The 27,780-nt window shown below is 37.7% G+C and overlaps 1 protein-coding gene across 4 annotated transcripts in view; it reads right to left on the reverse strand.

Moving 5' to 3' along the window:
• CABIN1 (calcineurin binding protein 1) overlaps positions 1-27,780 on the reverse strand; it is a 108,259-nt gene that overhangs the window by 64,641 nt on the left and 15,838 nt on the right. For 2 of the 4 annotated variants that reach the window (XM_051633912.1, XM_051633911.1), the window contains exons 17-28: positions 27,359-27,595; positions 25,797-25,950; positions 25,443-25,558; positions 20,039-20,200; positions 18,415-18,621; positions 17,876-18,021; positions 15,802-16,063; positions 14,183-14,443; positions 13,396-13,547; positions 12,751-12,842; positions 2,234-2,416; positions 217-554 (exon numbers count right to left, since the gene is read on the reverse strand). In XM_051633912.1, the coding sequence (XP_051489872.1) occupies positions 217-554; positions 2,234-2,416; positions 12,751-12,842; positions 13,396-13,547; positions 14,183-14,443; positions 15,802-16,063; positions 17,876-18,021; positions 18,415-18,621; positions 20,039-20,200; positions 25,443-25,558; positions 25,797-25,950; positions 27,359-27,595 (2,310 nt within the window). Of the gene's footprint in view, positions 1-216; positions 555-2,233; positions 2,417-12,663; positions 12,843-13,395; positions 13,548-14,182; positions 14,444-15,801; positions 16,064-17,875; positions 18,022-18,414; positions 18,622-20,038; positions 20,201-25,442; positions 25,559-25,796; positions 25,951-27,358; positions 27,596-27,780 lie in introns of all 4 variants that reach the window. The other 2 variants (XM_051633910.1, XM_051633908.1) reach the window with 1 other exon arrangement.

Consider the following 27,780-nt stretch of genomic DNA (forward strand, 5'->3'; position numbering starts at 1 on the left):
TTACTTAGTTCATAATAAATGTTCAACTCAATTGGCCTCAAACACATGAATCAGACAATCCAGGAGCTGCAGACACCCCAAAGCTCAGCTCCAATCCAAACTGCATTCAACAAACCGACCTGCTGCATTTTAACAGAGAGACTTTCGAATGAGCAGAAAGCACAATCATGAGCAACAAAGAGAGGTAATCAGCTACTGTTCCAGTGATGTGCTCACCTTGTGTGTCCTGCTGTATGCGTAGAGGTATGCCAGCCTGTAGAGGCTCTTGTAGTGCTGGGGAAAGCGGCTGAGGCACAGGCAGAAGGAGGCGATGCACTGCTCGGTCAGGAACTTCCGCTGCTCCTCCAGGTCTGTTGGGAGACCATGAGGAAATTCAGATGCATCTCCACAAGGCTCAGCTCTCTTTTTGCAGTCCCACTGCGAGGGTGGGAGGATTGCAGCTTTCAGGGGATTGCCAGAAGCAGATTGAGGATCCACCAGAATTTTCTGGCCTGTAGGCTCAGCAGGATGGTAAGACTCTGAGCTTTCCAGCAGCTCTTCTGACTTTCCTGCAACTGGAACATTAAAAGGAGACTAAAGTGACAAGGAAAATTACAAAATGGCAAATGAAATATATAAAACGACAACTATTAAATACAACAAATGATAATCCTTCATTAAAGCACAGACAGAATTACTGAGTGGTTCCTGAAAAGTTAGGACTATGCCTGGTTTTTAATGAGTAAGTAATCTTTGCATCATTAACAAACAGAGCCACATACTAATCTCTCTCCCTGTGGGTTTCTCCTTGAGCAATAGTAATTATTCAGCACACCTTACACAATGCAGGATTAGGTACTGTTGGAAGATGGTGGGGGGAGGGACACAACAAAATGAAAGTGTAAATCCAGTAAAATTCTATTACAAAGAAAGGAAGAAAGAACAAAATTAAATCCATCCTGCCAGGCAAAATGTATTATTTGTAATAATCTACCTAGAAGAACACAATTCCAAAATACAACTTAGGCTCAGACAGAATGATTAGCAGCACCTAACCTGGCCTTCTGGATAATGCAGGACCTACAGTTCCATCCAAGCATTTTTTAAATTAACTTGGTAACTCATAGCTCAATTGACTCATTTTTTCTTGTAGGATACCAAATCTTACATCAGAAAACATCTGTGATAGTAAGAGCTTCCATGTTTCCTGTTAGCTAGTTGTTATTGCTGAAAACATGCATGATACTTGCAGATTAATTTTTTAACTTTGACTTTTAGTCACAGAAGTTTACTGTGTCTTTGTCTTTGCTAGAATAAAGAGACTCTTACTTTAGATCTTATCTCCTAGCAGACTAGAGATAAACTGAAGTATACTTCAGCCTCACGTGTGAAGCTACTCCTTAACTTTTACTCTGATGATAAGACTGGACTTTGAGTCAGTATGTTTTCCAGAACAGAAATATTTCAAAATTTGCTTCAGCATTATAGTTTTACTCTACAGATCACTTTATGGAAAAGTACAGCATATGTTCTAACAAATGTCAGCATGTACAACATTCTGGTTCCACAACCCAGAAAGGTGAACAACATTTATACATTGGTCTTGTTTGTCTTTCCCTACTGAAGTCTAGTTTCTCTATCTACTGCCACATGCAACTGTACAAACATCAGACAAAGGGAAATTCCAGCTAATGGATTTTGAAACATTTTTTTCCAGTGGAACACAGAACACTTAGTACTATTATATATGGAAAAGTTTGGTAAAGAGCAATTCCACTTCTCTACTGAAATAAAGTATCCAGTGGAATAAAACCTTTCATTCCACTGCTTGTGCTCTTCTATGTACTGAGTATCAAGCTGCTACTGGGCCAGAACAAAGAGGGCATCTATACCTGGGGAAAAGAAAATTTTTGGTTTGAGATTATCTTCAAATAACTACTCTTTAAATCATCTAGAGATTTGAAACACTGAAGAAAGAATAAATACCAACCTAAAAGAAGCCAGCCAAAGGGCCATCACAGACAATGCTTTATCATTGTTCTTTTCTTTGCAAGGTTTAACAGGCAGTACAAATTGGGATGACAGCCACATAAGCAAAGCAGAGTTCCAATTTCAAGCTACACAAACACATGCAGCAATAACACCTAGTTAAAATTCCCCATCACAGTGCAGCATATCTCAGTGCCTCTGCATGCCAAGAGAAACATTTTAATGAGAATATAACAGCTGACATGATCTATTAAATTAGGCATACTCTTTTCCTCTGTAGATCCCGGGGTCTCTTTGCTGGGCATTAGTGTATCAGCACAGGTAGTAGAAATCCTCTTCTCTGGGTAAGTCTTCCTCAGGCTGTCTTGAGAACTGGCAGGCTCATTAAACATATCCTGTGTGGAACTGGAGTCAGACAGCACTGCTGCAGTGCTATCCTGACTCCTCTCTGCAAAAGAGATAAAGAAGGAATGCACCATTTCCAACAAATCAAGCTGCTGTGTCTTGGTAACAGCACCACAAAGCTGCAGCCACCCCGCAAAGCTCTTACAAGCCCAGTAACAACCACCAATTCTGTTGTCTAAAAGGTATTTATTTTCCTTTTAAGTTGTCTACTTATAATTTTCATCTTGCCTCTTTGTGCTAAGAAATTAGACCCCCAGACTTCTTTCACTAGCTATTATTTAACTAATGTAAGAGAATTCCCTGCCCCACCACATTTCTTTCTAGAATATAATCCTGGAATCAGATTCAAAAGAAGCAATGATGCTTAACTTTCAAAAGCAGTTAGGCTGAGGATGCACTATTTCAGCTAGTACAATCCTATAAATTTTCCTGAGTTTACTGTGCTATTTACCTTGAAATGCACCCAGTATGATTTTGAGTCTGACACAAGCAAAGCTCAATCAACAAGAGAAAACCATGAACAACAATACTGGTAAAAGTTACTCATGAAGGACAGAAAACAATCAGTCCCATTAGAGGGCAAAGACTTACAGGAGTGATCACTGAGGCCATCTATCCTGCAGGTGTTAGATGCCATTCACCAAATGTTCTGAAAGGTGATGGCAAATAAACAATCCAGCAAAGAACTAGGTCTAAGATAGACAGAAAAACTCTAGGACTTCAAGGCAGTAAACAGAAGAATAGAAGTGACTTTGCCTTGACAGAATGGAGTAGTGTGCATTGGCTGCTGACTACATTACAGTCACAACTAAGCTGTTAATTTGCTGATGGCTGTTACAGCACAGGAAAAGTTGTACAGGATCACAGCTTTATTATGGGGGATAAAATTCACACTCAGAACAAACAGGCAAGTGAAAACTTTCCACCCATGTCTGAAACCTGCCTGATATAACCCAAGCTCTTCTACATTAAGGGTTACCAGAGGCAATCCTGCGTGACTGAAAAATGCAGCTTAATATCTCCAACAGAAAGATGTAAGTATATTCCCACTGAGATGAGAAATTGGCATTTTTCTGTAATATTGTGCCAACATAATTCTGTGTCCAACACAAAATTCCAATAGAAGCAATCCTCTAAGTCTGTAGCCCAAAATATTAATTTCCAGTTTCTGCCTGAGGCACAGGAATATCTTAACCAAGAGGCATCATGCTACATCTGTTGTCTAGGTAGTTCCACTGCATTCTTATTCATTAATTTTCTTGATAAGATCAAGAAAGAAAATTTTAAAAAGCAAAAGCCCTTGTGCTGAGATGAGCTGATAATTTAATTAAGTTTCTTCTGTTCCATCTGAATTGCACTTGTTCAGAAGAGAGCTAAGAGCCTCCTATGAATTTATTTTATCAAGATAAATCCCTCTGCAGACCTTCAGCTTGCAGATGAGGTTCTTCTTATTAGGATTCCAAGACATTTAAACCAAATTCGATGCCCTCTGCAGGCTCTTCACTACCACACAAAGAAAACCCTTCCTTTCAGTGAAGAGATCTTAATAAAACTGTAACTTGAAAAAGAATGGGGGAACAGCATTTGCTTCCTAATTGGAAGTTATATAGTTGGTTAATGATTACAAGTTTTATACAGAAAGAATATAATTATAAAGAATGGGAAGAGAAAAAATCTGAAGAGAGGTCAGTCAAGCTTTAAAAGACTCATTTATAAAGCTTTAATAACCTTCTGTGGTACAAGTGGATACTGTTGAACTCCCAGTTGGCATCAGGAAAAAACACTCAGTCACTCCCTTTGTTGTTTGTTTTTTTAAAGGAAGTTTCTGCATCTATGGCAAAAAGGTTGAATTACTCATCAGTGGAAGAAAAAAATATGCAAATTTCCAAATGTTGCCATAAGCCTGGAGGTCAGTTCTGATGTGTGGGTTATGACAGATGAAGCATTAGAATGTAAGCCAAGAACTGCTGGACCAATAAGCAAGAGTGGTATCAGATCACTAGGAAATGACACTGACTTCTCAGCATGCAAAGACAGACAAGGATTTAGCACATTAAATATCAAATGTATGCATGGCAAGGATGCTTCTCCCTATGGGGAACAAATGTAAATACCCCCTTACAATTAGCTAGCTATTTTGATTTGAAACATCCACTAAAATGAGTGTAGGTCCAAGTATGTATGTTCCTTCTTTTCTTCAGTAAGTTAACTATATACAAAAAAAATCTTAATGATATCAATAATGGGCTCCTTAATGACTGAAAAAACAAAGCTGGCTACTATGAGAATTTATTATTATAGATATACCTTGAATGCACTAGATGCTTTAAAACCAAGTGGGCCTGATGAAAAACACTGGAGTATTTCAGAAATTAGCAGCAGACACTAATTAATTTCTCAGAAGTCACAGAGGATGGGTAAAGTTCCAGGGAATGGAATACAAACTCTAGTGCCTATCAAAGGATAAAAGGTCAAAGCTATTAGCCAGCCACCCTCCATTTTCCACAGAACTATCTGAGCATAAATAAATTAATAAATCTGCCTTCAGGCACCTAAAATATAACAAGATCACGAGTAGAAAATGTGTGTATATCCCAGCACATGTATTCACATATGCCAGAAAAGAATTAGTGATTCTCAAACCAGAAATGGCCAAAATGTCATCCTATTGTAAAAGCAATGCAGCAAACTGGCATACTTGAATGTATAATCAGTAGCTTCATAGAAAAAAAAAAGTAAGAATCTTCCTTTCTACTGAGCACTAATGAAAATTAAGCTTAATTATGGTGCCTGTATTTGGGATCCACTTTTAAAAAAATACACTGAATAGCTGGAATGAATTCAGAATAGAGGAGAAAAAATGGTGAGGGATTAATGAGATGGCATATTAATCTTCAAAAAGATGAGGGAGAATTTCCAAATACATACAATTAGCCAAATTTAAAATACAATAATTGCTCTTCATATTCACTAAGTACAGAGCAAGAGGCAATAGGTTTTAATTGCTGCAAGAAAATGGCTTTTTCTTTTCCCTAATCTCTAGCTTAACTGTTGCAGCTTTAAAAATTTTATAGAGAACCTACAGAATCACTACAGGTTTTCAAGGAGGGGTAGACAAAGAGCTACCATTTGTTAAGTTACCCAAAGTGTACCTTAATATAATAAAAAAGCTCTTTGGATACTAAATGCTGCAGTATGTAATGGAGAACTCATGGCACCAAGTCACCTCCTAACTCTGCTTTAAAAAAATCTACATATTTTTCATACATGGAACTTCTATGCTCTTCTAGCCTAATTCACCAATATACCTTACAGATATAGACAGACACACAGCATATATGTTTACATTCACTGTGTTATAAAGCTTTTCCTTCATCTGGTAAGAGCTGACTGTAGTTGAGACAGTCAGCATTACTCAGCCTATATGCCACAGAGCGCTGCAGTCTGTGAGACATAAGAATTCACTCCAAATTCCCAACTGCTGTTGATACCTGTCCTCTTGTAAGATGCAAATCCAGGGAGAACATCAGTGCTTTTTAATAATTTCTGCTATAATTAAAGACAACTTAGTGCAACGCAGCGTAATTTCAGAGTGAAAAAAAATTATTTGGTTTAATATTTTGTTTGCCTTAGGTATTCTCCTAGTTCCTCCATCTGACAATAACAATCAGGCAAGCTTTTCCAAAAAGCTAAAATGATCCCTTACTTATAAGTAAATTATAAATCAAGGACTAAATATTCTTTTGAGGCCTCCTTCTGTAAAGTTTCCTATTATTTCGAAAGCTAAGATAAAAATACAACTGGGTATTAATGTCCCAAAATTATTATCTGTAGAGGAAATGCAGGGAAAAAGGTCTACTAAACTGTGCATAATCAACTGCAAAAAAAACCCAAAACAATTATTAAAAATATGTCCTGATACCAAATCCTCTCTGTGGTATTATTTTATTTTGTTTCATTACTTTGTTGCATTACTCCTAAGTTTTAGGTAGATTTCAACCAATTTGAAAAGCTGAAGTCTGTAATGTAAAATTAAGTATTTAATGTGTCTTTCAAAAGATTAAGGTAATGGCACTTGAGAGCTATTTATTTATTTATTTATTGTAACTCATTCCTCAATGAGGAACACTCGACTCCTGCCATTTCAGGGATTTCTGTGTCAGATTATATCACCTACTCTGTCAACAGGTGAAAAAGAGTAGCTCTGGACAGAAGATGTAAAAAGGACAAAAGGAAGAATCTTGGTAACATTTCAAGATACAAGTAAAAAAAATACTAATTATCATCAGGAAGATGTCACTGGGAAGGAAGAACTTGTATGTTCATCTGCACTGCAAAGACCTTTTTTCTATTACAGTGGGATCCTGTCAGTCACTTAGATAATTAAGTAATTATAATTACTGAAACACATTTATCTTAGATACTAGAAAAATATCTGTAGTCCATTTGACTTAATTCTGTGCTTAACAGCATTTTCAAATTAATCTTATCCTGAATGAAATAGCTTTACTGGCTTGACTTCAAAAATCCCTATTCCATGCTATTCCTCCATGCCAAAGAAAGCCATTAGCATGTCACTGCTCCACTAGCACTCAGCACCTGCAACCCTGCCAATCAACAGCAAAAAGTTGTGTTAAACTTTGGGGAATCTAAACGACTACTTAGTTTCAAAATGCAAGAAGACAAAGGTTTCTCACTTCACCAGGCCCCACCCTGTGCCAGCACTCCGCAGAGACACCATGAGCCCTGTGGGCCACACACCACAGACCTTGCTACCAACATGTGTCCAGTCACAGGGAGAGACAGGGATGGGTTAGTGACCTGAACCAGCAGACACACAATCCCAGTGGCAGAGAAGAGCCCTTACTGCTAAGCATGCTGACCAGGTAACATCTCTCACTGTACAAGCTTATATAATTTATTCTCAGAGGAGCTGAAGTTCAGCTTCATGGTGCCAATATGAATGAGGTAGCCTGCCTTTGTCTAGTAATTACTTATGCAGCTCAGTAATCATGTTGTCTGCCCTCCAGCCTTTCAAACTTCTTAGAAAATTAAGAGGAGGGAGAACACCTCTGAAACATCTGTCTGGGGGGGTAGGTAACAGGCTCACTTTTTCTGAATAATAACTTTTTCTGTCTTAAATACTTGAAGGAAAATGTATCCTCAGTTATTACAAGAAAGTATCTGAAATGTGATAAAGAATCAGTTGCAAGTCTAAAGTCAGAAATGAGGGGCACAAAAAGCTTTTCTAAAGACCTATATGCACATGCTAACTCAATTTACAGTAAAGAAAAACCCTGCTGCACAGTTCAGAGCTTATGAATAACTAACTACATGTTGTTTTTAAAATTATCTTGTCTCATGCAATAAAAGTGAGTTGTTCACAGGCAGTGGGTGTACAGACTCTCTTTGTCCTGCCTGCCTGGCACCCTGTCTCCCCTTTTCTCCTTACTTGTGTGTATGAGCATTTAGCTTTTTTTGGTCTGTAGTCAGAAACATGATGTATCACACAATTCTCATTCTTGAAACAGATTCCACCCATAACAGCAGACAACATTCAGCTCTGTATCAAAAGGCACTTGCACATTATTAAAAACAAAAGAATTGCAAAGATTTGCATGGGAGCAGGTTAATTTCTTGAGGATTGCTAGTCCTCTTAATGGGTAAAGGGAGTTCTCTTTTAACATGAGTCAAAGATGAGAGTCCCTGTTTTTTCCAGCTGCACTGAACACTGAGTGTGTTTAGGTAACTTGCAGTCCTGTATTGCTTTTCTTCTGTCTGTGAGTGCAGAGCAACAGAGGATCTCATCAATGTTCTAGTTATTCAGTCAAATCCTTCTTACATCACCTCATACTAAATGTCAGGGTGATACTTTTACTAATCAGAAAGAGGCTAAATTGGGGAAAGGTGAAACTGGAGCATACTGCAATAAACTGGATCCAATTCATTATTCCTGTAGTCCATCACACAGTCCCCTTGAGCATCCAGAATCACGTGCAGAACAGGGCATGCACTGCAGTCTGAAAGATTTCATTTTGAACTGCTGGAGAGTTTTGAAGGGTAGGATTTTCATGTTCCAAAATGCAACGTGGACATTCTTTTTATGCACAGAAACATACACTCCATCTTAGGAGCTTATTCGCTTTGGCGTGAGCGACAACCTGCCACAAAAAGTTTCTCAGAGATCACCTTTGTCTCATCAGGATGTTGAGAACCCCCCTTCACACAAAAAAACCTTCATAATATTTGCAGAATTACAGACCAGCAAACTATGAAGTGAGACTTCTCCCACAGCATGAAGCAAGTAGCCTTTCCCAGTGAGTTTATCATGCAGGTTTTGCCAATTATTAAAAGCAAGCCGTGACAGGTAAAAGCAGGAAGAGAATGCCTGGGGAACAGAGATTTGTGTAAAGGTTAGAGGCAGCACGGGCAATATTGGTTGCAAAAGCAAACAGGCAAAGACAAACACAAAAAAGGACCGTTACATCTAACCACACAGAACATACTACATGACATGGATGAAGGTTTAAACAATAAGACATTTTACCACTGCAATAGCAATGGATGCTGAACACACCATCTGCATACCACCACAGTAATATGGAACTGAATAGCAACACAACAAAGGCAAAAAAGACTTCACAACAATCTCCCAGTCCACTTTTTAGGAAACAGATTTCTCTTTTTTTTTTTTTTAACCTTAATACTTTTAGTGCTTTTTGAACTAACTACAATGCTTAGCACAAAATTTAGGTAAACTTAAACTGCCTGAAGTCTGTACTGAGTTTGTTTTATACTGACTACATACACTCAGCCTGTACAAAGGAAGACAATGAACATGTCTATTTTGGTATATAAAACACTGGCCATTTATCTGTGTAAATATGATGACATCTGAGGAATGACAGTCCTGATCCCTCCTGAGTTCCTTTGCTTTTGGAAAATAAAAAAGGCTCAGGCTTCTACTATGAAACCCAAGTTTTCATTTTGGAGGATTATAAAACAGCAACAGGCAGGGGTGATGACAGGAAAGATGAGAGTAACAGAAGGAAGGAAAAGATGTTGCTGAATTGAAGGACAAGAAAAGAGAAAGGAAGCTGCCCATTTTACACACAGCAGCAGCTTGTCAGCCAGCAAATAACAGCTGCCACTCAGCAATACTTCTGTCTCCTTGAAGGAGATACATGCTAGCAGCTGCCATGAGGAAAAAGTTTAGTTACTTGACAAGCTGTATTTACTGGTTCCTTTCACCCATTTCCATTAAATATATGACTTAAAAGTAGTATCATCAGCATTCATTGGATATAAAGCTTTTCAATAGTCTCAACTTTAACAGTGATTTCTGTTCATCTTTTTCCATGAGCAAAACCTGTTGGAGAGCTACAGAAATATAAAGACACATTTAAACATAATGCATCTAACTGAAATCTGCTCTCACAGCTTTACCTATCTATGGATGAATGTTTGATGTTGGAGTCCAAATATTTTCAAGAAGAGATGTCTGGCTGTAAAGTAATTATCTCCTGCTTGTAATGAGATAATTTGCTGCACTAGAAGGCACATTGCTGGATGTCTTGTTAAAAAAAAAAAAAGATAAATAAAAGCCAGAAAAAAACCATAACATTAATAGAAAAAAATAGAGCTCAAAAGGAACTGCAAGAGTTCAGCTAGTCCATTTCTTTCTCCATCAGGATAAATTACATCTCCATAATTCCTAGAAGCTGGCTGTATTGCCACTTTTCAAAGACTTTCAGTGCTGAAGTGTTGCAGTGTTATGCTAGCCCCAGGAATATATTCTAGTGTTTCACTTTTTTTTTTTGCCAAGTAGTATTTCCTCTATCACTGTTTTTTAATGTTGAGATTGAAAATGCAATTTAAGTTTAATAGTCTGCTCTGTCTCCCCACAGGCATGAAAATCTTGTTGTCCTCTCTTTGTAAAGCTTTCAACACTATTTAGGTTACATTGCTGTCATGTCTCCCCTTAGTCTTCTCATCCCTAGATGAATCATTCCAATTCCTTCTCTTTCCTCATGGGTTGTTTTCTTGAAGTGTAACACCCCAAAATGGTCAAGAGGTCTCAGAGGTCAGCAATGACAGGCATCCCAATGAGCAGGGCTGCTTGTGGTGCCATATGAAGAGAACTCTGTGTGCAAGACTCTGTAGAATGCTCTTATTCTATGTCATAGATGAACATCAATATCAATACAAGAGTAAGAGTAAATAAGAGTGTTTAGGCCTACTTACTCATTCTGTGAACAATGATCTAGACAGTTTTGTTTGCTGCCAGAATGATGGAAAAATCTAAAGAGTAACCAAATGATGGATATTTTCTTGCTATTTTTAGGAATGGTATGATGGAAATGCAGGCAGAAGTTTTCTTCAGTGATGCGGTTACGTGTAAGATGTCAAGAGCATTTTACTTCAAAAGTACATATTTTAATACTAGTAAAATGCAAATGCACACAGAGGAGCACAGTGTATGTAATAATACGTGAGTGGGAGACTTCTGAGGATTGTTCAGCCTGTCAGCTCTCCTTCCATCTGTAACAGCCCCAAGGCAAATACTGCAGTTTCCCAGGGCTCTTCAATATGCTGTATCCAGAGTTTAATCTTTACAGCAATTTACAAAACATCATGAATGAGGCAGTACTTTGCAATGCTACTTCTCATGGTTACACACTGCCTTCCCAAAGATCACCCTAACTCTGCTCCTTTCAGCACCTGACATTCTGAATTGCTTTGACAGCAGCACAGCTCAGTCCTAACCAGGCTAAGCAGACCAAGAACTGCTCCCTCAGCCCTGGCAGAGGTAGACATTCCTTGGCTTGCACCTCCAGGCTTTGCTAAGCAGCCAGCTTTGCTCCCATTGGCAATTAGCACACCACATTCTTTGACTGAATGTACTAACAACACATATTGGAGTATTTACCTAACTTATCTATCTCCTGGGAATATTTCAACAGTCTTTAGGACCTAAGCAGATGTAGTCTTAGGCAGAACTGCATCTCACAGGGAATATTATTTAGGAAATATGTAAATATTTGCTCCCTTTTGTGTTTGCTGTGTCAAAAGGCATCAAAAGGCTAATTTAAGAGCCTGATCACTGTGTAACCCATTCACACTAGCACTACATATATCAAAACAGTCCAACGAATTACTCCTTATTGAAATGTAAGCATGGAAAAAACGAACATTCCTCTATTCAATTTAGTGACAGAGATGAATGATCTTCTGTCAGTTTCACCAAGAATTATTTGTGGGGGGAAAGGAGTAAATTCACCTTGCAGAGTTTCCAGGCATATGAACATTTGTGTCAACGAAGTTATTTACAAATTACTGTTCTTCAGAAAACCACATAAGGAAGCAGCCCACCCTCTGGAAAGAAAATCCCATCAAGCACAGCATTTTTGTTGGGTCTACCACATTCTACCAGCTCTAAGCTACACACTGCAGATATTTTATTCCAACCTGAGTGCTGATACATATAGATCCAGGTGGATAAACAAATGGCCAGAAGAGTAGAATCAGAACAAAATTCCTAGCCAAATGATAATATCTGGTTACTTAAATAGTAACTTAATTGCTGCCATGTCTGTATATTGCAAACTCTTCAATAACACTGTGATCCCACCCTACCTTCTGCATCTATAAGCCAATTATTTATTACATCACTTTATATTCTATAGAGATGAGCTGCTAACCAGTCACTGTAAATGATAAAGAAAAATTAAAAAATGAAGTCTACTAGACTGTCATGCAAATCACTTCGTGCTGATACACAATATACTCAAAAGTAGTTGCCACCTGCCTCCTTCAAAAAAGGATAATACTATTTTGACTTTTTAACAATTTGTCTTATTTCAGCCACAGTTCAAATTTTCACCTGGTTATGTCACAGAGGCATCGAAACAGTGTCCAGTCTTCTGAAGACTGGATCCACATCTTTCCTAATCAGGTCAGATAGATACTTAGGTCTGGAGGAAAAATAAATTAAACAAAATCACTGAGAATTCAGTCAGTGATATACTCCTCCTACTCATATTCCCATTTTGACTAAGTGACAGGTGTCACTGGTGGCAGGTGACAACGTTGAATTCTGTATTTAAAGCTCTGACTGTACATTGATTCTATTTAAAGCACCAAATTTATCAAAGTAATGAGCTTCAATATTGCCCGTGTTACCACAGACCCATCACCCTCCTGGAAATGAGCAGTTTGATCATTCCTGGTCAAACCCCCCATGATTAAAGCACCTCCCTGTGCTGCCAGTATTGAGAACAGGGACTGTACCATCCGGCGTTGCCTGCTGACGGGGTTTTTTACATTTGACGTAATCGTGGTCAACTGGAGTGGCTGTGTAAGGTGGGGATGTCAGACCTGGACCAGAGGAGGAGGGGAGGGAAGTCCCAGGGCCTGGCACTGTTCCGGCTGAAGAGTGAGAATCTTCATCAATCATGCAAGTTTTTTCCCTAGGAGGGGCAAGGAAAAAATCATGTTAACACACTGGGGACCTACTCAAAGAACAGGAGACTTCACCTTCCTAGGAGGTTTCCAACACACTAATCACATCTTCCTAATAAATTCTGAAGGATGGATTTCTAGTACAGGTTCTATTCCTCCCTTGTCAATAGTAAAACATTCTTTATTTTGTAGTTGTTCATGAAACAAATGAGGACTAAAGCCCCTTATCCTTTAAAATAAAGGTCCTTTGCTTTTGAATTAGTTAATAGTTGATTAAAAAAATTGTTTTATTAATAAATAAAACCAGTGGCTTCAAAATGGATCATAAAATGAACATTATTCTGTTTTGTTCCCCTCCCATCTATACTGTGCCAATTATTGAGAAGATGTCAGCAGCATATAATCTTACTGTATCTTACTGAAACCTGAAAACTGCAAACATTAGAACTAATTCTAGTCACCTTGTTTGGTTTGTATTTCATTCAGCTTCACTTTAACAGTATATTATACAGTCATTTCCAAGTATGCTTCCAGAGGATACTCCTAGAAATTAGCACTCACTTTTCTGCAACTTTTGGGGTGTTCTTCTCCTCACCCCTGGCAAATGGTCCCTCAGAAGCTTCTTTCATGAAACTAACTAGTATCTCTGCATCTACTCCAGAGTCTGGTTTCCCCACAAGTTTCAAAATAGAAGCATGAAGACGAAAGTACACCTAGAAAACACCAAAGTCCACTTGATCAGTAAAGAATTCATAGCTCTCCTCTGTAGAAACTGCAGGAATTAGTAAGGACAGTCATTTGTTACCTAGATGTACCTGAATAGGACTTCTCCTGCCTTTCAAAGCTTCTTGTAAATTACAAGATCTCAACATTGTAAAAACTTTACAACTGCATCCTATGGCACATAATGAGGAAAGCAGGCCTGGTCTGCTTGGAACCAGGTCATCACCAGGTATTTTCACTATGTTTACCAAACAACACAGTGAAAGTAAAGATGTTTTGACTACCATTCCAACTGGTGCATGAGCTTATCCTTTCATAGGTATGCTTGTGAAACCTACCCATGTATGATTTTGATAAAAAACTGAATCATGAACTGTGTGAAGCAAAACCCAGAAGTGGAAATTCTGCCTGTCTGTCCAATACTGACACTGTCCACATAAACAGCCTTTAAAGCAAAACCAGCCTGAATAATTGGTTCCATTTTGTTCTCCAAGTCAGGCAGTCTTGTAAATGTCCCCAGGTGCAGAGCACCATGTACATATACCTAATAATATGAACAATAGCTGGTATTTCATTAACTGTAGAGAACAAGGTTTTCAAGCCTACATCTTTAACTTGCTTTTACCTCCAAGGCTTCCATGGCAAGCTCAGGTGGATTATGGTAGTGAATCTTCTTTGGATATCGGGCAGCCTCCTCATGCAAGTAATGACCTGCTTGTTTGTAATGAAGCAGATAGACAACAGGAGGCTGCTTCTGCTTCTCTGCAATCTTCCCCAGCATGTAGTGAATAAGCCACTCCTCCTCATCACCATCTCCCTCACAGCGAGATGCTGAGGTAAAGCACAACTTGGCTGTCTCCAACATACTGTCTCGACGCTCTTCCATCTGTGATCAAACCAAGGGTGGAGAATACATGAATTCACTGTGGCTGGGATGAAAAATTCTACAAATACACTCCTGCGCATAAAGGAGTATCAACTAAGTATGTAATTGAAAACATTTTCAACCTAAAAGACACAGAACAAACCCAAGTGATCAGACACATCCTGAGCGCTGACAGTGTGTGCTTATGGATTGGTTGTTGTTCATTCCAGTAACTGCTGACACAAATAACCAAAACAAAGCAGTAACAAGAATAGAATATGTATATAAAAATATAAATCTAAAACACCACAAACCCATATACATGTCTACAAAAATCTGTTTCAGAGCTGTAATTATCTTAACTCTTAACTATATTTTGTTCTGCAACTAAAGTCTGCTACAGCCACTATGGACCATGATCTTTGGTGAAGAAATGTATTTTATCTTGCTTGCAATGCACCTAATTTTGAGCTCAATATGACAAGAATACTTTTTTCCCTTCCCCCCAAAAATTAAAACCAGCAGCATAAAATAAGGTTAGCTGCCAATAAAGTCACATAAAAAAACTAGGTCAAAAGATGCATTAATATAATTTTCTCTCTTTTAAAAAGAAGTTTATAAGTTTAAATTGTTGGGCTATAGCAGTATCCCAAGTACTTGTTACACTTCAAAAACTGTAACAGAGCCTTTAATTTCCTAAATATTTTGTAAGGAGAACAATAAGGTTTTCATGTATGAGAAACACATTCCTGAAGAGATACAACTCTGGAAGGGATAATATATTGTTCCAATGTATCTTCTATTATAATAGAGCTTCCCTTAGTAAATTATGCCATTTTAATACATTCACTTAAAAAAGGAAGATTCAGCTAGTCCTAAACAAACATTCTGATTTAATCCACAACTTAAGCTGGCTGCTCTGTATTGTACCTTTTATCGGATAATATGAAATAACTCCAGCATTATTCCCTGGAATTCTTCAGCAAGTCCTTCACAGCCAAGAGGCCACAAGACAGTAAGACTAAACTTTTGATAGATCAAAGGCATGAAATGTAATAACATCATTTTCATTGTACAACATTTACAGAAAGGTAAGGTAAATATAATTTCCCTTTCCAGAAGGTTATAATAATTGTGTGTCACCTTTGAAAGACAATTCAAAGATCAGGCTCAACTAATTTTACATAGGAAATAGAATGGGAAAAACACATTTAAATACTACTTATATGACTGAATATTGGAATTTCCAATATTAATTAATAACCATACAGCCTAACACGTGGTACGTACCATATAAATACTGAATTTTAAAAGCTGCTACATTAGAAAAGATTCTTTAAAATATTTAACATTTCATACTGTTCTCAGTTAGATCCCACCTGCTGCACAACTTCAGGAGGGAGTTCTGATTTCCACTGCTTAAGCTGTCGGGATGCAAAAGAATGCAGGGCATAGGAAATGGTGCCATATTCTATCCACAAGGAGAGATTTGAGCTGTCAATCTCTAGGGCTCTCTTGAAGCAATTCAGGACAGGAGTGGAGTGCTTCCAGATGGGGCCATCACTTTTCAATTCATTAGAGTTCAACTTGTCCTGAATACGACTAGCTCGAGCCAGAGCCATGCCAGCCCATGAATCAAACCTAGGTAAGCAAGAACACAACACGTGAACAATTTCCCCCTAGACCTCACTGAATGGCCCTGACAAGGGTCATTTCACATCCACAGCTTTCTCCTCCTTTCATCATATGCTCTCCCAAAACGAATTTCTGCATCTTCTCCCCTCATAATAGAACACAGACTGTATAGCCTAAATCATACTGATTTTATTAAAAACAGTTTCCTGGTAAAGCACCATGCACAGTAATTGTCACAAATGAAAAACAAATGAAACAACAAGGCTTGTTTGCCATATAAAAAAACAGCACATCTATTTTCCTAATGGCAGCACTCTCATCGATTTCTTTTCTCAGCAACCACACTGTCCTGTCCAAGCATTGTCACCCTTTATTTCTGTAGGCCAGCAGACAGCCATTATGACATTTTTTATTGTTGGACTGAACTGTGAATGGTCTTTATCATCATCATTTTCCAACAGAAAAATCCCTAAAACGAAAATGCATTGATGTAGGAAAATTCTGATGAACAACAAAGATTTTCTGAGGGGATTGTTCAAGATCTAGTCTTGTGTTCATCATATGATTGACAATAAAAGTATAAAGAGTAGTTTCCATATTCCTTAATCTCACATTAAGATCTGGGGGTTGGTGGAACTGGAATTTTTCCATTTTACCACAACTCTAACACCAAAGGAATACTCATGTTCTCACATTTTTCTCATCACTTCTTGCCAATTTCAATTGAAAACCCATTTCTGGGTGAAGTGACCTCAATAGTCAGATTCCTGAGGGGAATGGAAGGAGAACTGTAACACAGACATTTGAAGTGGTAATATCTCATACAACTGGGGTAAAAATACTATGCTACCACATAAAGCATCTTCTGAGCAACAAACCTTTACAGTAGAAATGTATTCCATTCCTCCATTTATTAATTTAGCTTTTCAAGTATCAATGCTACAGAAAAATGGGAGGAGTGGTAGTTTCTTTACCAGGCTTCAAACACAAGTTGTAGCAATGTGCTAATTGCAGTTCCCAGACTAGAAGATGCAATAACATTAAACTACAGCTCTTTCCTCAGTAGATTTCGCATACAAAATTGTTCTGTGCCTTCATCTTCCCTCTTGTCTCCGGTATGTGACTGGGTTTAGAAATAGTTTTCTTGTCTCAAATCTATCAAACTAGGGGTTTTGTCATTGACCCTGATCTATCAGCTTCAAGGAGAATTGAAATTATAGTTAACAGCTAAACACTTACTCAAAACATGCTTTATTTGATGGTATTTCAGTAAATTGTAAATTATCAAGAAACAAAATGGTTTAGTTTAAATATCACTTTGCTATTTTACCCTAAGTTTGTGTTCTCTGAGTAGTTCTCTAGCAGCAAGATCAATAATTTTAGAAAAAGGTCAGCCTAAACAGTTAATCCTCTAAAGAATGCTAGTTGTGCTATAGCTATGCTATGAAACAGGTATAAACATGCCAAAACAAAGAACAAAAGGTGCAAAAGAGAAATACTGATTTGATCCTTGACCCTCCCAGTTGTTTATTTTAATTTAGCTTCCCCCCTCCCACTTTATTTTTTTTTGTTTTATTTCAAAACTATCAAAAGATTAATCACTAGGCTTTGTTTTTTATTTTGTTTCTTGGACTATTTTAGAGATGCCCTTTATTATACAAACCACCTATGCTGACAGATTGCAAGCAGGTTTTTAGTTTGTTGGGTTTTTTAACTCCTGAAACCAAAACAAATATATCTTTTTGAAAAGCAGATAACGAAAGTATGGAAAGAAGTGAGAAGAATGAATGATGTGCAGCAGGATTCAATAATACTGACCTGTTTGGACAAATACAAATGTCATGCATGTAAAATTTAATGGCCTTAGACTGTTCTTTATTCTTGAAATGATAGTCTGCCAGAAGATAGTACAACTCGGTCACCACTGGTGGAGAATAGTCTGCACCATCTGGGAGAGATGGTGCCTGAAAATAAAAAAAGTACAGGTTCAAATTAAATAAAATGTTCATAATAAGTGAGCAGCACGCTTGCTTCTTCCTTGTAATAAAAGTAGTCTTTTCATCACAGAATATGAAGGTATTGAATATGAAGACAGTGAAAGCATTACACAGACACACAGAGCACTTACAAACACTAATGAACATCTCATACTGACTCCACATTCAACAAGATTACATCTTGCCACTTCGAGACTAAAAGCTTTGGTGGTGTCCTTCTTACTTCATTTCAATGCAATTACCTAAGGAAATACCACCTCATGGAATAAATCATTCCCCTATGTCACAGTCAACATAAAAATAACAGTAGCAATTTTTACTCCTTTCAATTAATTTATTTTTTAAAGGAATTAATTTTACCTTGCTGCATGTTCCTTCAATGTAGGCAGATACAGTATCCAGGCTCAGCATGGGCTTGTCTGTTCGGGGAACAATTGTAGCAGTCTTCTTCAGAAGGTTGGCCAAATCAGCAGAGACAGTACTGGTTTTGTAACTGTCAAATTCTGGAAGAGTTTTAGGCTTAAAATATTCAAACATGAACAAAGCATCTTCCCATGTTAGATCGACCTGAAGAGGAAGGTAGATGACAGAGGACAAAATTAACTCAAACTCCAAAATTCAAAAGTCTACTAACACAGAGTTTTTCTGTGGCTTTTCTAGGTTGTAAAAATATAAATATTGTTGTAGTAGGGAACAAATTAAACCTCCCATGAAGAGAACAACTAAAGGCATCATTGATTTATGCTGCTCACATACTGCTCACTGATTTATGAGACTCAGGTTTTGGGCCGTAACTTAACGTATGTCATTGAAAAATAAAGTCATTGTACTTGCTTAGAAGAGTTGCTCAGCAAAGTTGTTTACAAGCAAGAATCAACTACAAGCATCCTGAGTGATAATGACATGGGTAAGACACAGAGGGGAAAAGCTCTGCATCTTTAATTTCAAACTTAAGAACAAATGAAATGGGAATCAGACAAAATTCTGAGACTCAATCTACAAACTCCCTGCAGAAAGGAACTTTCAGAATTTATTCCTTATTTTCCATTCTGCTAAAAATGAATTTGTCAGTGATTTCAAGACAAAGTTTTTCACCAAGAATTGCTCCAATGTAACATGGGGGGGCGGGGCAGAGGGTAATCTCCTTTTTCTTAGTTATTCCCATCTTACCATTATCTTAACTTTTTAACAGGTAAGTTTAGGAAACAGAATTCACAAATACTCAGTGAGTAATAACATAACAGTATTTGTGCATTTTAAAAAGTCTGTTCAAAGGAGCCAGACAACTGTTTTGTTTGGTTGAAACTGTTCTGCATTTATAACTCTATGATCACTTGTATTTGGTAAATACAAAATTCGTCTCAGGCTTTTGAACAAAATCAGTCATCTTTCAAGGACTGCTGCCCTGCTTTTTCTGTCCCTTTCTTCTACACCTTCTTTCTACACCCCTCTTCCCACAGGACTTTGAAGTTGTTGTTCTCCCAAAATCAACTTAAATTCATGTTTCTCATAAACAGTTACCAGATATTTACCATCATGGATTTCAAAATAAGCTATATTTTACTTGCATAATTTTTAACAGAGACATTTTTCACTTTCATAAACTGCAAGGCTGGCTGCTAAAGTTCTCTTCTCTCAAGCTGACCTCTTTCCTTTCTAATTTTCCTCAAACTCGAACTTCTTCTCTGTTGGAAACAGGAAAATCATGGCTTAATAAAATCAATTTGTTGAGTTTCACAATGGCAGACTACTGTGATTAAGACTATACTAGCATTTGGTTTCAAGTTTCTGCCCCTCTATGTTCATAAAGGCTTCCATTATTTTTAATGAGTTTATTTTCCACAATAAGTAAAATACATACATTTTATAAGGAAATAAAAGTAACCCTTTACAAAAATATATTAAGGTGCATTAAAACCAAACACCTGAGTATCTTTCATCACTTGAGGATATTCCACTGACATTAAATAAATACACATCTTACCTGCTGTACTGAATGCTCTTCTAGGTACCTTGCTTTGCTTTTTTTGCTAGGGAAACCATATAAACAATAAAAACACTGCTCCAAGGCTGTTTCCAACTCTTCTTTGTATGGATGAGTATCTTCAGAAGTAGATGCTGCAAGTTCTTTTTGTAGTACCTGAACCTACAACATCCCAAATGTTAATGAGAAAGTCAGCTGGAGGCTGAAGATTGCATCAAGTTTCCTTGGTTTTTTTTGAAGGCAGATGATGAAAACAACATGAAGGAACTACACACATTTTTCCCCAATTCCAACCAAATTTTACCCATGCTTCTGTAAACTAGTCTCACACAAGTAATTTCAATGGCACTGTAACTGCAATCAAGTGCTTTTATATTTTTTCCTGTGTTAATTCATGAAGTCTTGTCTTCAATCATGAAGATTAGATATTAGCTTAATGTTTCAGACTTCAGATCATTCAAAGGTGTCCACTACACACCAAGTTGTTCCTCTGAATATGAACACGACAGTTTGTCAACCTTGTGAATAAGGAAAAGGCACAGAAGAATTTCTGCTCTAACTCACAAACATCAATTTCCTTTGCCTGGAAAAGGGGGACGGAGAAGACTTTGAAGCAAAAGAAGGGATGGCTAAGGAAAAATTGGCTAAAAGGAATACAGAATTGCACAACACAAATAGTATTATACAGATGGCTCCACACTGAGGAAAGTGGCTGGACTGATCCCAAATGACTAAACACTGTATCAAGTTGCTATCTTCAATTTCAACACTACAAGAAAAATCACCCATCAACACCATATTCTGGAAGATTTTATTTCTCTGTAACACACACTGAAGAAAACTGTAACTGGATGCCAAAAGGTAGTTTTTTGCAAATTTTCACTAAGCTTCCTTAGAAAACAAACTAAAAATGAACACATTCCAGGAAGGCATTTCCAACCTAATAAAAAATGTTCACCAAGAATAATCTGCATAGTGGGATTTTGGATCTTTATTTCAAAATCAAAAGAAAACCCACACTTAATCTGTGAAGTTTAAGAATCTATTCCAACCTGTTCCACTATGAAATTTAAATTAAAAAATGAAATGTGTAAGTAGAAATTACTCTCATATTATCTTACACATACAGCAGCAATATGTCTAAAGAAAACTAATTTGAGGTGACAGAAGACAAATGCTTCTGCTGTAATCAGCACTTGGGGGAATGCTGGGTACAGAAAAATACCAAGTTCTCCATCATCACAAGGCAAAATTCTGCCAGTCTTACATGTAAGAAGCTCATTTGTAAGTGCTGAGCTTAACTATAAGATGGTAATTCTCTTCTGCTTAAAAGATCAGTGTTAAGAACAAGGTACTATTTATTAAGAGCCAAAACCCTGAAAAATAAGAATAAAGACAATTCTTAGAAGGAATCTCAATGAAATTTTGAGTCATAGCAATCATCTTTGAGTCACAGCAGACACCTTATTTCTGCTACTTTTCCTGTAAGAATTTGTGAGCAACGTTTGAGATTAGGAAAAGCGTAGGTAAGTAAGTTGAAAGGAAGATGTAAACATCACAGGATACTGCAACCCAAGCATGACATTCCTACTGCTGCAAACAAGGTGACATCAAACACCAGTAACAGAACTCTCACCTGAACAGTTTTCAAAGCAATCTCTCGTGTTCTTATTCAGCTTTTACATTTTTGGCAATAGCCCACAATTTTCTTGGTAATTCAGACTATTTCTAGAGGACTTGACTACATTTTAACATCCTCCTCTGCACATCACCTGCATCCACAACAGCACAGGGTTCATCCACAGAAGGTGATCACTTAACACTAGTCTGTAAGACATACTTTTTCTTAACATTCTTGCAATAATTCATTCCATTTTTTCTTTGCCTTTCCTTCCAACACCTTCTTGTCTCTGAAAACTAAATCCTTGTGCTTAATAATATCATATTTTAGTTTAAGAAGGGGGCAATTTTCTGACTGTAATTTGAAGATTCTGCTGAAAGCACCTGATGACATTTGCAAAGATCTAGCTGTAAATACATTTAAATACATCCACAGCTCTCAATTATCTGTAGCTTATCCAGGCTCCCAGGGCACATTATCAGGCTCCTGAGGCTGTGGATACAAGCACAGTCTACAGACAATTTTGATTCATCATTTAGGAGAGCTGCATCAAGGGCAGCGTGGGTCTGGAACAGGCTGTTTCCATGGAGCACTGAGCAGATTCATGCAGGCAACTCAGGTGGATCAGCATTATACTTCTAATACCAGGGAGACTGAGGAGAGTAGGATGCAGAGATAATCTAATAGTCCTACACTGAATCAGCCTCAGTTCAAACACTCTTCTTTCACTCCAGCTCTACCAGGGTGACCCAGCTCCTGCAGAACTCCTCAGGCTCTCCCACCCCATGCTTCCTTGCAGTCCAAATTCCTGTCCCAGACACACTGCTGCTCAAACTCAGAAGAAGATGGGGTCTGGCACTGAGCTGTGGCTAATAAGCTCCAGGTTGACAGGTAAATATGTTCTTTTTTACATGTTAAATAGTATTTACCTATGATAAAAATGTGTGCAAACTTTACATAACACTTGACAAATTCAGTTCTGTGAAGTGAGCAATTTACTATTAAGACAACGTGAATATGGAATCCCACTGGGTTATTTTAGCAGCAATTTTAAAGAAGTAACACTACAGTTTTTCTCAGCTTGTGAGTGATCAGACAGTTATTCCTATTTCTCTTTCACATCCTGGGAACCAAGTAAAATACCAGTGCAAGAGAAAAACAGAAGAGAAAAATCAGGAGAATCAGGAGAAAACAATTACTCTTCTCTGTGAGGTAAGTCCACAGAACACTGGGTATAATGACAGAAAATAAAGTGTTCTCAGATTCTTTTTCAATTTGATATCACAACACCTAAGAGTTCATTCCTATTACTCGCCAAACTTTAGAAAACTGACTTCCAAACAGAAGACATAACTTTTTTATTCTAATACTTAGGTGTGCTGTCATTCTTCCTACATTCATTATACTTCTCTTTCTCTAACCTAAGAGTTCACACAACTAAGACTTTCAAATATAATTTTGATTACTGAATATAAATGATCACAATTCTTTCTGAGAAGAAACCACCCTTCAACATATTTTTAAAAGCAAAGAATACGCCCATTCTTCCACTAATACTTGAAACTTGGTCTCACAGTCTAAGATGACAGAAAAAGTGTCTTAAAAAAATTAATTTTGCTTTATACAAATGTAAAACATTTCAAGCTTCATCTGAAAGCAACAGTTAAAAAGTCTATTAACTGAGTTGCTCAGCTTTGCTGTTGGCTGTCCACATCCCTGTTACCAACTACCCACATCTCTGCATTTTTACATTTAATATCTTTGCCAACATAAGGTACATCAAGGATAATCACTCCTTTCAGCACAAGTAAGATTTTCATCCAAGTTCTTTTTATATCTTGAACTAGCAACATTTGCATCCTGGAGACCATCAAAACTAAAATCAAAACCTATGAAAAACCCTACAATGAAAAAAACTATGCAATGCTTTAAAAAAGCTTTGAAAAAAGTATTTTCTGCATTTTTACTTCATATGAATGATTAGATGATCCTTCAAAGCACAAGATGGCTGTCTTTAGCAGTATCTACATTCTGCATATCTTCAGAGGTACTATACATTATAATGAATTCATTATGAACTCAGCATTGCTCAGCAGAAGACATCTACAGTGGCTACATATGACACTAGGTATCTCCCTTTCCTTTTTCAATCCGTTATTTTAAATCCCTTTTATCCTTGTGTTACTGGACTGTGAGAAAAAAGAAAAGTAGATCCGAATATAATTGAGGCTGATGGACAGCACATGGGACAAAACAAACGTTTGTCTTGTCACATCATGCCTGTCTCATCTATGCATAATTGAGCAGAATTTTGTTTCCAACACCATCAATTATGAGTGTTAAATCTACTTAGCTGCAAAATTCTTATAAAATATTTGAACTCTGAGGAAATAAAGGCAAGAAAACTGGTCTCTCAGGACCAGCAGCTATGCAACATTACTGGCAATCATTTTAACAGGATTTTGCCACTCAAGATATGTGGTACTCATTTCTGGGGAATTAAATGGCTCATTCTCCATGCTATGGTTTGGTTCCTTTCTGGCATCACGCTCCGTGGGAGGAACCAGGATTATCTGCTCCTACAGCAAACTCTGCTAAACACACTTGCTTTTGTTCCTGTGCACACCCACCAGAACACACTGCTCAGATGGAACACACCTCTTGCCCAAAGTTTGCCATTTCTGTCCTGCCTAACTTACCTCCTGGTTGGAGGACAAAAGCCATGGTCACTGCTGGAATATTGGAGCAGGAAGCATGCTCCATCCATACAGACAGCTCACCTTTCAGCAAGACATTTAAGACATAAGCAGGAAAGATGGTATTTTCTGTTTTGTTTGTTATTTTTCCTGACATTCCTCATGCTCCCTCTTTCCTCCTCTCTCTTTCTCTCTCTCACTAGTAGATTTGGTGTGATTGTTCACTCTCTTAGAGAGCAGCTGAAAATTAAGAGTTATTCCTGAGTAAAAGGTTATTTGAGTACCTAAAATAAAATTTTGAATTTAAATCAGAGTAAACCTTTGCTGCTTTGGGCAGGGCTGTGGCTGAGCTACCAAACACAGAAGGAGAAGATAAAACTGGATATAGATTCAGTACTCAGGTAACCCCTTTCCACAAGTCACAAGCTGCAACCAGTTTTGTACGTTCATTATCAAAAATAAAAACCTAAACAACATCTGACTTTACCACAGGAAAGAAGAAAGAGCAATGGCAAATCATTATGTTACCAGTCATCTGGATGAATGTTGACAAGCACCAGAAATTTTTACTAGCTTCAAACATTACCTCTGTTTATTTTTAAAAAGTAGAAGACGCACGTTTCAAAGTTAAGCACCACAAAATTAAAGTCATTCAAATTAATTTTTATCATGATCAGGCCCACTTTTCTCCTAAGTACTCAGAATAATCACTTAACAGTTCTGCAGTGCTTTCTCTTTCAGCACAAGTTAAATCATTTACCAATTCCCATTTAAGATCTTTTTATAGTACAAAGTTGGTTATCCAAAGGCATCTCTTGTCTGACAAGAAGTCCTGTTTAGAAAGCATACCAATTAACAGGTCTCTGCAACAAAAAGCCTTGGCTATTCAGATTAAACTGACTGAAACACCTCATGGTTTATCTGGGAGAAGGAGAAAAGTGGCTTTAAAAGTATTTTTAACATAAAGACAAGGCAATAAACAATCCAATGTAACTCTGAAGTTGTTCCCTGCTTTGAGATGGGGCTTGGCCAGATGACATTCAGAGGTCCCTTCCAACCTTAATTATTCTACAATGCTAACACTTACATAGAACTTGAGAAGAGCACCATCTGAATTGCAACACCAGGATCTCCTTCCCAAATACTCATGGGCAGTGTTCAGCAGCATGAGTGAAGAAGGCAACATAGGGGTATCAGGACTCACTGGAAGAAAGAAGTTGTCAAATATTTAAGTAGCACAGAAATCAGTTAAATCCAACTTAGTCAATGCTTCACCTGACAAAAAGAAGTTGCCTCTGTGATAAGAAAGTGATGTCTGCATATCCCTCTGCTCCCTTCAGCCAGCAAGATAAGATGACAAACAGCTATTTTCTTATTTATATTCCAGAGCTAGATGGTAAGTAGCTCAGCTCCAATACATAAAACTGAATAATTAACCTACCTTCTTCTCCCTCGTTCTGCTGCTGCTGGCAGCAAAGGGATCGAAAAGCATCTTCCTCATGCTGGATGATCCTGTGCAGGATAATCCATGGAAGCACTGAGGAGACATATGGTTCTTTTGGTTCTTCCTGGACTGCCATACTGCAGTCTATGATCTAAGAGAGAAACACACATTATACAAATGTTATTACAAAATAAACGTCTAGTGTGAATCCCTTCCAAACAACCCAAAGTTGGTGATGCTCCTTATCCTAAAGAAATAATCTACAGTTGAGTCTCAGCTTCTCACAATGAGTGGCAGTTGAAGTCCTACAAATAAGATAAACTGGTATGAGGAAAGGTATATTATTTCCCCTACCCTGACATTCCTCTTGCATTGTCATTTTCCAGCTAGTTATTTCTCTGTTAATACCATACACAAACCACCCAAAATAAGCAAATGACAAGCATGAATTCTTAGGCCTCATTACTGTATGAGAAATTTATCTACAACCTAGCAAGGAAGAGGAACAAAGTTATAAGAATCCCTGAATGCTTTACCAAGACTTAGAACTGTTAAAGAACAACTAGAATCATTAACAGATGCTACATAAATGATGTAACTGAATAAATTTCAAGCAACACAAAGCTGTGTCATGGAACCTTTGTCCTAGCATTTCTCACATACAACTGCCCATTTTATTGTCAGAGTGCCAGAAATTTCTGAAGACCTACACTATTCTCACATTCTTTCACACATCTAACAGTTCTTCTATTGATATTTACGTAGATAAAGAATCATATTTATTACTACTACACCAACCATTTATGATATTACAATGAATAATGTGTTCTCCAGAATTTCATTATATTCCATAAGAGTGACACACATCCAACTTTACACAAAGAGAGTATAATTTTGTGAAGGCCCTTGACTTTTACTGAAGTAAATGGAGATTTGAGAGTGGCAAGCACGTGGAATTTTGACATTAACTGAACTGAGAGTTTGCTATTTGTTACCTGGACTGAAAAATACTCATTCAGTAGTTTTCATGTTTCAAAGTACCTTCTTTAAAAGCCTAAAATTAGCTGTATTCATGTCAGACACAGTCTGCACATGACTTTTCCCTGCTCTCTTTTCATCATTCTCTCCGTTTTTACTAGAAAAGCCCTTAGCTTTGCTAGAGCACTTGCCAGCAACTCCACCATGTTCATAAGGCTTATGGAATCTTGCCTTCCAGACCAAAGCACACAGAGGCAAGATGAAGGCCATAACTTCCAAACTGCACCTAGCCACCCAGTCCCTGCACTATCACCATTTCAAATCATGTAAGAAAACAATCTTGTTTCTTGGGTTATCTTATTGCCATCCTTTGATTACTTGCTGTTATTGATTCCAGAACAGGTGTGCTCAGTGTCTCTAACACACCAAAGTGAAGACTATAAAGGTAACGTTCATCTTCTCCCAGCAAAAATGTAACCTGAGCAATCCCTGTGAGCAGGAGGCCGTTCAGACAGAGCTGTGTCATGTCTGAAGGTCCGTAGCACCCGATGCCCCTTTCCTAGGGCAAGTGAACAGGTCACCTGAATCAGGTTGTTGGTTAATCGAACGAGGCTTGGTGTTACAGAAGTGTCTTTCAGGATGCTGCTGACTGAGGATAATGAAGTATCTATTCCTGCAAGCAGCTGTGTTACTGTGGCAACCCACTCTTCCTTAGCAGAGGTTGTTGTCATATTAATCATCTGCTGAATTGCTTCATTCAAAGCAACTTCTGAGTGTTCAAAGCATTGCTTGTAATCTTTCAGTTTGAGCAGGGAGTCCTAGGGAATGTAAATATGAAAAAAATCTATTATAAGGATAAAAGGTTTATTTTAAACCACGAATGCACAGCAGGGCAAAGCAAGACACTCTATACAGTTGAAGTGGTTACTTTAATGAAATGACAGCAGAACACCTTTAAATATGGTATTAAAAAGGACAATAGGAGGTGCATGGACCCTGGATT

The sequence above is a fragment of the Apus apus genome, chromosome 16 (assembly GCF_020740795.1).
Source record: "Apus apus isolate bApuApu2 chromosome 16, bApuApu2.pri.cur, whole genome shotgun sequence".
Classification (NCBI taxonomy): domain Eukaryota; kingdom Metazoa; phylum Chordata; class Aves; order Apodiformes; family Apodidae; genus Apus; species Apus apus.